The sequence below is a fragment of the Chiloscyllium punctatum genome, chromosome 3 (genome assembly GCF_047496795.1).
Source record: "Chiloscyllium punctatum isolate Juve2018m chromosome 3, sChiPun1.3, whole genome shotgun sequence".
Classification (NCBI taxonomy): Eukaryota; Metazoa; Chordata; class Chondrichthyes; order Orectolobiformes; family Hemiscylliidae; genus Chiloscyllium; species Chiloscyllium punctatum.
Window position 1 is genome coordinate 153,350,530 of NC_092741.1, and position 11,722 is coordinate 153,362,251.

The 11,722-nt window shown below is 39.3% G+C and overlaps 1 protein-coding gene across 3 annotated transcripts in view; it reads left to right on the forward strand.

The window, feature by feature from the left end:
• The window catches only part of wdr35 (WD repeat domain 35), a 105,749-nt gene extending 95,779 nt beyond the window's left edge, over positions 1 to 9,970 (forward strand). For all 3 annotated transcript variants that reach the window (XM_072562613.1, XM_072562623.1, XM_072562630.1), the window contains 2 exons: positions 3,289 to 3,529; positions 5,640 to 9,970. In XM_072562613.1, coding sequence (XP_072418714.1) covers positions 3,289 to 3,529; positions 5,640 to 5,790 — 392 coding nt within the window. In that variant the 3' untranslated portion in view covers positions 5,791 to 9,970. The remainder of the gene's footprint in view (positions 1 to 3,288; positions 3,530 to 5,639) is intronic.
• The last annotated feature ends 1,752 nt before the right edge of the window (positions 9,971 to 11,722 follow it).

Here is an 11,722-nt window from a genome sequence, read left to right on the forward strand (position 1 = left end):
AGATCCTGTTGTAATCTGAGGTAACCCTCTTCGCTGTCCATTACACCTCCAATTTTGGTGTCATCTGCAAACTTACTAACACTACCTCTTATTCTTGCATCCAAATCATTTGTGTAAATGACAAAACGTAGAGAGCCCAGCACCGATCCTTGTGGTACTCCACTGGTCACAGGCCTCCAGTCTGAAAAACAACCCTCCACCACCACCCTCTGTCTTCTACCTTTGAGCCAGTTCTGTATCCAAATGACTAGTTCTCCCTGTATTCCATGAGATCTAACCTTGCTAATCAGTCTCCCATGGGGAACCTTGTCCAATGCCTTACTGTAGTCCATATAGATCACATCTACCGCTCTGCCCTCATCAATCCTCTTTGTTACTTCATCAAAAAAACTCAATAAAGTTTGTGAGACATGATTTCCCATGCACAAAGCCATGTTAACTATCCAGAATCAGTCCTTGCCTTTCCAAGTACATGTACATCCTGTACCTCAGGATTCCCTCCAACAACTTGCCCACCACCGAGGTCAGGCTCACCGGTCTATAGTTCCCTAGCTTGTCTTTACCGCCCTTCTTAAACAATGGCACCACATTTACCAACCTCCAGTCTTCCGGCACCTCACCTGTGACTATCGATGATACAAATATCTCAGCAAGAGGTCCAACAATCACTTCTCTAGCTTCCCACAGAGTTCTCGGGTACACCTGATCAGGTCCTGGGGATTTATCCATCTTTAACCGTTTCAAGACATCCAGTACTTCCTCCTCTGTAATCTGGACATTTTGCATTATGTCACCATCTATTTCCCTACAGTCTATATCTTCCATATCCTTTTCCACAGTAAATACTGATGCAAAATATTCATTTAGTATCTCCCCCATTTTCTGAGGCTCCACACAAAGGCCGCCTTGCTGATCTTTGAGGGGCCCTATTCTGTCCCTAGTTACCCTTTTGTCCTTAATATATTTGTAAAAGCCCTTTGGATTCTCCTTAATTCTATTTGCCAAAGCTATCTCATGTCCCCTTTTTGCCCTCCTGATTTCCCTCTTAAGTATACTCCTACTTTCTTTATATTCTTCTAAGGATTCACTCGATCTCTCCTGTCTATCTATACCTGACATATGCTTCCTTCTTTTTCTTAACCAAGTCCTCAATTTCTTTAGTCATCTGGCATTCCCTGAACCACCAGCCTTCCCTTTCACCCTGACAGGAATATACTTTCTCTGGATTCTTGTTATCTCATTTTTGAAGGCTTCCCATTTTCCAGCCATTCCTTTACCTGCGAACATCTGCTTCCAATCAGCTTTCAAAAGTTCTTGCCTAATACCGTCAAAATTGGCTTTTCTCCAATTTAGAATTTCAACTTTTAGATCTGGTCTATCCTTTTCCATCACTATTTTAAAACGAATAGAATTATGGTCGCTGGCCCCAAAATGACACCTCAGTCACCTGCCCTGCCTTATTTCCCAAGAGTCGGTCAAGTTATGCACCTTCTCTAGTAGGTACATCCACATACTGAATAAGAAAATTGTCTTGTACACACTTAAGAAATTCCTTTCCATCTAAACCTTTAACACTATGGCAATCCCAGTCGATGTTTAGAAAGTTAAAATCCCCTACCATAACTACCCTATTATTCTTACAGATAGCTGAGATCTCCTTACAAGTTTCTTTCTCAGTTTCCCTCTGACTATTGGGGGTCTATAATACAATCCCAATAAGGTGATCATCCCTTTCTTATTTCTCAGTTCCACTCAATAAACTTCCCTGGATGTATTTCCGGGAATATCCTCCCTTCGCACAACTGTAATGCTATCCCTTATCAATAATGCCACTCCCCCTCCTCTCTTGCCTCCCTTTCTATCCTCCCTGTAGCATTTGTAACCTGGAACACTAAGCTGCCAGTCCTGCCCATCCCTGAGCCATGTTTCTGTAATTGCTATGATATCCCAGTCCCATGTTCCTAACCATGCCCTGAGTTCATCTGCCTTCCCTGTTAGGTCCCTTACATTGAAATAAATGCAATTTAATTTATTAGTCCTACCTTGTCCCTGCCTGCCCTGACTGTTTGACTCACTTCTGTTCTCAGCTGTACCCGTGTCAGATCAATCTCTTTCCTCACTATCACCTTGGTTCCACCCCCCCCCCCCCCCCCCCCCCACCTTACTAGTTTAAATCCTCCCAAGCAGTTCTAGCAAATTTCCCTGCCAGTATATTAGTCCCCTTCCAATTTAGGTGCAATCCGTCCTTCTTGTACAGGTCACTTCTACCCCAAAAGAGATTCCAATGATCCAAAAATGTGAATCCTTCTCCCATACACCAGCTCCTCAGCCATGCACTCATCTGCTCTATCCTCCTATTCCTGCCCTCACTAGCTCGTAGCACTGGGAGTAATCCAGGTATTACTACCCTTGAGGACCTCCTTTTTAAATTTCTGCCTAACTCTCTGTAATCTCCCTTCAGAATCTCAATCTTTTTTCATTTTAGAATTGAAAATAATGCCCTGTGAAGGCTCTGTTGAACTTACTGTCTGTATCTCTTTCCATCTGTCTATCCGTCTCTTAGCAGTAGTTCGTTTTTTTTGTCGATTTTTGATGCAAGTTTGATTTATGCCAATCACTTTTCTCAAGCAGTGGTTTTCACTTCTTTCTGAATTAGGAACCATTTAATATTGTCATTTGTGCAAGATCCTCCTGCATACATTGATGAGGCTATCTTGTTAATTGCTGAAAAGTATCTCTACCCAAAAGAGATAGTTGTGTTAGTGAAAGTAACATGTTCATAAATCAACAAATTCAGAAAATTAGAAATAAACATGTTCACTGCAAAGACATTACATGAATTAGTTCACACACCTCCAGGATTTAGAGCTTCCTGTGTCTCTAAGGGAATTCACTTTTTATTTTGCTTATCTAATTGTGAATGGAATTCTACATTCTGTCCTTACATTAGAATTCTACATTAGTATAGATATCTGTATTATAAACCCCCATTTAAGTGATTGCTTTAGGTCAAGGCAGAATACCAGACTATGCTATTCCCCAAGTCCAATCTTAATCCAGAAGGCCAGTTCATAAGAGGATCCCCTGAGCCACATGAGTGAGATTCAAAACATATGGATCAGAACGATCAAAGCAAATACATGTGCATTCTAATATCCTTCAATACAGTTTAATTTTGAGTCATTAGTTTGGAGGTGGTCCTTTGATTAAGATGAGTCTTTTGATTGTATGTGTTTATTGCAGCTAGTTTGTCATGAAGCCAAACAATTTTGTGTTGTAAATTTGCAGCACTTCATCTGCGGGACTATGAAGACATAATTCCCTCAGTGGAGATTTACTCTTTATTGGCCCTCGCTGCCTGTGCAAATCGGGCTTTTGGGACGTGTTCAAAAGCTTTTATCAAGCTTGAATCTTTAGACATGCTGACTTCAGAACAGAGGCAACAATATGAAGACCTTGCCCTTGAGATCTTCATCAAGCACAGTCCTAAAGATGGCAAGAAATCCGATTTGGACAGTCTCCCAGAAGGGTTGGTGTAAATTGTTTGTTTTTTTAAAAAAAATTATTGCAATAGAAGCCTTAATATGGCAAAGCTTTCCGAGGTGCTTCAATGAGAAAATGGACATTATTAAATAGTAGAAAGGTTAGGAAAGTGACTAAATGCATAGCCTACAGATGCGAAGAAACGTTTTGCTAGTGGGATAGGAAGAAAGAAGAGCTTATGAGAAGCATTTTTGTGTACAGTTTGAGATCAAGGTGCTGAATGCTGTGCCACCAAATCGGAGTTGAAGGACAATGCTCATGTTGACACATGTTGAAAGGTTCTTCAGAGGAGGAAAGAAATAATGAAGGTATATAAAACTTTGTAGGTTGAGAATTTGGAATCCAGTAAACTGGAAAATTTGAAACAAAGTTAATGGGGCTAGGAGTACAGGAGAGTAGGGCATTGTTTGGGATATAATGTGAGAAGTTAAAGTTTAAATAGAGTGGTATTCATCCAAAGACAGCAAGGGGTGACCTTATAGAGGTTTACAAAATTGTGAGGGGCATGGATAGGATAAATAGACAAAGTCTTTTCCATGGGATTGGGGAGTCCAGAACTAGAGGGCATAGGTTTATGGTGAGAGGGGAAAGATATAAAAGCGACCTAAGGGGCAACTTTTTCACGCAGAGGGTGGTATGTGTATGGAATGAGCTGCCAGACGATGTGGTGGAGGCTGGTGCAATTAAGAGGCATTTGGATGGGTATATGAATAGGAAGGGTTTGGAGGGATATAGGCCGGCTGCTGGCAGGTGGGACTAGATTGGGTTGGGATATCTGTTCGGCGTGGACAGGTTGGACCCAAGAGTCTGTTTCCATGCTGTACATCTCTATGACTCTATGTGAACAGCATGGATAAAAGTTTTGACGGGTGAAGGAGAAAAAGCCAGTGGCAGATATTGGCTTTGAAATGTAAAAGGCGACCTTGACAATGTATGAGATATGTTTTTATGATTTTGTGTATCAAACTGGAACCAAGAATACTTAAAGGTCCATTGTAGCCTGCATAAGCAGATGGAGAAAGGGTTGAAAATTGGGCAAAATGTAGAGTTTTTTTTATTGGGGTCTCTATAATCAGAAAAAATATAGCCATCCATTTAAATTAGAGAAACATTTTGGCTGATGTTGAGTAGTGAAAGAGGTCAGTGGGGATTATAAACTCAGGAATGAAAGAAGGTAAGGTTCAGCTCCTCAGCATCTACAAGGAAATCAGTTCAATAGCTAAGCATATTCTGCTATGAGCTGTAGCCAAGATGAGAAAAAAGATAGGCCATGGATGAAATCTCAGTGCTATTAGAGTGGCCCTGTGGATGGACAGGAAATATTGCCAAGCCTTTTCCACAGTACTTGTTAATTAATTCCCAGTAGAAACTAACATTCTGCAGCTAACATAAACCTGAAAGAATTTCAGTGAGTCAAAATTGGACTGAACTGTGCAAGAATGCTCTTCCATGTTTTGATTTATACAGAAGGATAGCCATGACATTTGCTGACAAAAGCAATTGAAGTTTAAATCGTAATTAAATATACAATGTATGTTGACATACTTGTTGGAATTTTGAGATAAAATATGTCTTTTGCTTCAAAAGCTATCCTGTGGTGGCGTGCTGTCACACAAATTTTGAGTATTAATAATGTGAATCATTTCAATTGGAAGTTGAAATCAGACACTAACCCTGGTATCAGGTGCTTTGTATAAATAAAGACATCTCAGCCATTCTTAAGCTAGCGGCTTGGGTCAATGAGCTGGATGGCTGGTTTGCAATGTAGAGTGTCACCAACAGCGTGGGTTCAATTTCCACTATTGGCTGGAGGTTACTGTGAAAGATTCTCCTTCTCAACCTCTCTACTCGCCCTTGGGTAAAACCATCATCAGTCATCCCACTCTAATGAGAAACCAGCACGATGATCCTGTAAAACTATGGTGTCTTGTCTTAATTTTGAATGGGTCAGTTGACAAGTTGAAGAGCTGGTTTTAAAATACTTTGATTTTGCCTTTTTGGTGGATGACAACAATGTAATCTTATAATTATTGCAAAGCATTTATTGTAAACTTTGTGTTAATGAAACTACAAAATTTCTCATTTCTTTCCTGCAGAGGAGAAGGGAAACTTCCAACTTGTGTTGTGACAGGTCGGCCAATTGCAGACTACCAGTTCTGGATGTGCGGTGTCTGTAAACATTGTGCTCATGAACAGGATATAAGCAACCATAATTTTTGTCCCCTGTGTCATAATCCTGTAGGATAGATCAGCAAAGGCTAAAGTAAACTTTATTTTAAAAAGCAGTATTGGTTTAGAAATGCCTGCTCAGATTTATTATGGCATTCAAATAGTTGTTTGAAAAATTGTCTGTATTTTTGTAATTTTCAGCCCCCTCCAAAGTCTCATTGAACTAATATCACAAGGGATGTTTGCATTATTTTCCATTTCAGAAACATACAGATATCAAACATTCCCAGGTCATTCAAAGTGTACTTAAGCAACATGAAATTTCTTTTACACCAGACTGAAAGATGGCTGATATACGTATTAACTAGCATCAAATTTATACTTTTTTATTGCTATGCGTCCATTCGCTTTCACCAAGAATATTAATAACTTGCAGTTAGGAGATATTCATCTTGTTAGTCTGGTTTGAATTAAAGTCTAACTCTGAGATAAAAACCAAATGTAATTTGTCTTGTTTTATATTGCTGCAGCATCTCTACATCTCTGTTCCCCCATTCAAATTTTATAGCTTGAAAAGCCTTTTCATATTGATCCCTATCTGGCTTCCAAAAGTCTAAGTTCTGTAAACTACAGTGTATCTCATACATGATTGGTTTAGTCGTCATCCCCAGACGTGGTGAGTCACAAAGCTCCAGCAAAGATCTTCTGCCACCAAGTAATCCTGGAAAGCCTTTTCTCTTCATCTTTACTTTTTTTCTTAATCATCAAATACATTATGAAATCTCTATCTTGCTTCTTTATCTTCATTAAGAATTATTGCCTGTGTTGTCACAAACGATGTAAATCTTGAAGTTATCTGCTGCTTCCCTCCTCTTAGCTATCAACTCAGTTCTGACTAGTTTCTTTCCTATTACCTCAACAACAGTGCTGCTTCAACTGCAGGCCAACCAACTTCTTGAGTCTCATACGAACATTGATGACTGCCTTCTCTCATTCACTTGCTCCCTTTCAAAATCATCAACATCACACCTACTAAAGATAAAACTCACGCACCTGAGTTCATTGCTCCCTCATGTTTAACTTTCCTTTTTTCTCACATTGTTGAGCACATTACCCAAAGCCATGCCCATCATTTCCTCAGATCCAGGTTTGAATGGCTTTAAGCGGGTTTAAGCATCATTTATAGCCCATTATAATTGCTATAACCAAAAATCACACAACTGTGACTACCTATGTCTGAAAGAATTATAAAATTTTACAGAAAGAGGTTATTTAGTGCCTTTGCTGACTCTTAGACAAAACGGTTGTAATTAGGACCATAGTTCTGCTTTGTTTTTTCCTGTAACCATGTAATTCCCATCACTGTCTGCCCAAACTATGCTTTAAAAAATATAGGAAATTAGATGGAGTGCTCCAAATTCTACTGTTTGTGAAAAAAAAAATCTTCACCCACCTCTACATTTTCTTTGGAAACAATTTGAAAGCAATGACCTGTGATCATTGACTGCTCACAAGGCAATAGTTTTACTCCAGCTACTCTACCTTGAAACCTCTAGGTAACATTATAACCTCCTCTGTTCCAAGTTAACAGTCTGATCTTTCCCAGCATATCCTCATAATTCAACTCACTTTTCTGTGGTAGCATTGTGATAAATCTTTTCTGTATCCTTTTTATAGAGTCACTGAAAGACAAGAGGTGTTCAGCTCAATGACTTTGTGCCTCTCAGTAGAGTAATCAAATCAGTCCCATTTCCTCACCTATCCCCTTTCTCAGGCCTTTACATCTTTTCTGAAAGGCATGCCCAGAATTGTCCACAATACTCTGATTAAGACTGAAAACAGATTTATAAAATCAGAGCATGGATGCTTTGCTTTTATATTCTACCCAAGTAGCTGTTAACTTTTAAACTTATCAACTTGCTGTGCCACTTTTAAGGATTTACATTTATGCACACCAACTTGTCTCTTCATTTACAGTTTTTAGAATCCTGACATTTTATTGTTCCTATCTTTCTGTATTAGTCCAAAGTGAATTACTTGGTAATTTTCCACATTGAACTCCATCAGCTATACTTTAATCCATTTCAGTACTGTCTGTCTCATCATGAAGCCCGTAATCATGTGTCATCACTGACTCCTTAGCCAAGTTTTATATCATCTGCAAAACTTGTGACATTGTTCCCTGCACTCAAGTTTAGGCCATTTACAAAAATTGCAAAACATAATAAACCCAAAAGTGCCCTTTGGAGAACACCAGTCATTGCAAACATGCATCCACTACCCCCATCCTTTGTTCTCACTGCGTCAATTTCTTATCCAAATCGCTGATTTTCCTTTAACATCTTGGGCTCCTGGCTTCTTAATAAGCTTCCTGTATCAAACTTTAAGGCATTCAGCAAAGCTATTTTGTACATATTCTGCACTATGAATGTCTTTTGTTACCTCATCAAGTTAATAAGGCATGTTTTGCCTTGAACAAAACCATGTTGGTTCTCCTTGATTAATTTACGTCTTTCCAACTAAAATTATATTTGTCCCTCTAAGTTTTTCAATAACTTCCTTAATTAGATTTATTAGTCAGTCATTTCCTGGTTTATCCTTCTCTTTTACTTGAACTGAATACTGGTAAATGTTAGCAATCCTCAGGTCCTCCATACTTTTATCTCTATTGCGTTGCCCACCTCCTCACATAACTCAGCTCATCCTACAGCTGAAATTTTCACCTCAGCCTTTAGAAAAGGCATCAGGAAAAATGCTGTAAATTTTAGTCATTTTAAAACTTTAATTTCTGTGTCATCTCGATTGGTATCCTGGAATAGCCCAGAACTGGGATTCTCAAGTCTCTCTAAATGTCCTCTCTTCCTTTTAGGGCCCATCTTCAATCCACTACCTTTTGACTTGGGCCCATATTTTACACATTTCTCCACATTAAAAGATGCTACATAAAACAATAGCATTTTATAACAGCTTAGTCAATTCACGTAACATTTGATGAATTTCCCTCATAGCTTTTCGAAAGAGAATTACATTAATGAATTTTGAACAAAGCTGAAACTTATGCGCATGACTTTTCTATTACAAGTAATTTATAGCAACTCAACTATAGGCAGAGAAATTGATTAGTTGATCAAATTATTCACAACAGTAGTTGGACAGAAAAATCACAAAACTGATTATATCTAGAAATATCCTTAACTATAAATATTAGCAGTTCACTTTATTAGAGGGTACTTGTACATCAATTCAATTGAGATTATTGACACTTGTTTTCTACAAAATCGAGTAGTGAGATCATAAACATTTGTGATTTTTTTCCTCCTGTCAATAGTCATTGATCAGGAGAATGTAAAAAAATGTGTACATTAACCTTTCATTTATCTTCTATAATCTGTACAATTTATTCTATACATAGTGCAGTCTGAATCTTTAGACAATTTTTGTATGAATCATATTATTTGGTACTTTGCCTTCCTTGTGTATTTCAATAAAACAATGAATTTACACTTGCATAAATGGATTGTTTTTTAAATTATTTAGACGTGGATCAAGGGAGAGGCTGAATAGGCAGGGGCTATTTTCCCTGGAGTGTCAGAGGCCAAGGGGTGACCTTTATAGAGGTTTATAAATCATGAGAGGCATGGATAAGGTAAACAAACAAGGTATTTTCCCTGGGGTGGGGAGTCCAGAACTAGAGGAATAGGTGAGAGGGGAAAGATTTAAAAGAGACCTAAGGGACAACCTTTTCACATTGAAGGTGATGCGTGTGTGGAATGAGCTGCCAGAGGAAGTGTTGGAGGCTGGTACAATTACAGCATTTAAAAAGGCAAGGGGATGGGTATATCAGTGGGACGAGTTAAGAGGAACATGGGTTAAATGGGACTAGGTCAGATTGAAATGGCTGGTCAGCACAAATGAGTTGGATTGAAGGGTCTGTTTCTGTGTCCTATGACTCAGACTGTAACTTCACCTTTTTGAACAGAAGGCCACAGGGATCCTGGTAAAGGATTCCAAAGTTATGTAGTTTTGAAGGTTTGGAGGGACATGGGCCAGGATCAGGCAGGTGGGACTAGTTTAGTTTGCAATTATGTTCAGCATGGACTGATTGGACCAAAGGGTCTGTTTCTGTGCTATATGACTCTACGAATCCATGATTTTTAGTATAGAAAAAAAAATCACTTAGCAGTCAGCTCAGAATTACTGACCTTTCCTGAGTATACTGGATCAAGCATACAACAATGTGCGTTACAGTCCCTTGAGTGGATTTAAGACCATAAGACCATAAGACATAGGAGTGGAAGTAAGGCTATTCGGCCCATCGAGTCCACTCCGCCATTCAATCATGGCTGATGCGCATTTCAGCTCCACTTGCCAGCGTTCTCCCCGTAGCCCTTAATTCCTCTAGACAACAAGAACCTATCAATCTCGGCCTTGAAGACATTTAGCGTCCCGGCTTCCACTGCACTCCGTGGCAATGAATTCCACAGGCCCACCACTCTCTGGCTGAAGAAATGTCTCCGCATTTCCGTTCTGAAATGACCCCCTCTAATTCTAAGGCTGTGTCCACGGGTCCTAGTCTCCTCGCCTAACAGAAACAATTTTCTAGCATTCACCTTTTCAAAGCCATGTATTATTTTGTACGTCTCTATTAGATCTCCCCTTAATCTTCTAAACTCCAACGAATACAACCCCAGTATCCTCAGCCGTTCCTCATATGCTAGACCTGTCATTCCAGGGATCATCCGTGTGAATCTCCGCTGGACACGTTCCAGTGCCAGTATGTCCTTCCTGAGGTGTGGGGACCAAAACTGGACACAGTACTCCAAATGGGGCCTAACCAGAGCTTTATAAAGTCTTAGTAGTACATCTCTGCTTTTATATTCCAACCCTCTTGAGATAAGAGACAAATTCACAAAATCTGTTGTGCAAGGTAACTAAGTTTAAGAAAACCTCTGAACAAATTAAGTTGACTGAAGTTTCCTCACTGATCTTTATGGACAACTTGTAAGAGCTTCAGATGTATGAACTAGGTTTCTTAGTCATGTTTTGTGGTTGATTGATTGAAATCTCAAAATCATGTTGAATCACTATATTGTAAACATGATAATAAAATGCTGTTTGGAATTAATCAAAATAGTAAGAGCTTCAGCTGTATGTTTTATTTTCCATATGCACATTATTTTATGGAATCTCTGGATATTTCTAGACATAATTTGAGCTTGCTCATTTATTCTTCGTCAAAACGTGAAGATCTGATTTTGCATGAGCTGATTATGACCTACAGGAACACAATCCTTTAACCGAAAAGCTCCACGATCCGAAGTTTTTCTCATGAAGTTTCTTTCTCCAGAGCAAGGTTGTTTGGTGTGCAAACTGTTAACCCAACTCCACATTCACTCGACCCACATCACTCAGATGTGACGTGGCGGTGTGGCCCAGCACTGCAGGCATCTGTTCTGTCTCAGGTACTCACAGGTGCATCTGCTGTAAGTTTTGTTTATTTTACCATGGAACTGTCACTTATTCGGAAAACCAGCTGGCTCCAAGAGTTTCGGATAAAGGATTGTGCACCTATACACTTAATTTTTCCTCGGAACTTCATTCTTCAACCTGGCAAGACAAATGTGTCACCAAATGTTAATAGTTTGAAGGTCAACATGCTCCACAGACAACACTTTTAAATTTCACTGGAAAAGCTTTTGAAATTTGACATAATTGCTTATGCCTAAAAGTTCTAATTCCAAATAGAAGATGGCATCACTATGATATCGCAATTAAAAAACTTGTCAAATGTCAAATAACATTTGTGTCACACAAGTGCCCAGCAGAGAAAGGAGTAAATGATAGGTGGAGATGGAGCCCAGAGAGACAGAACAGCATTGGGCTGACAAAGGGGTGGTTAATGGTGAGGTGGAGAGAAAGAAAAGCTCCCACTGGGGACCATTAATAGGTAAAAATAGGTTGGTTGTGATGACACGGTGGCACATGTCTGCGTGGGTTTCCTCCGGGTGCT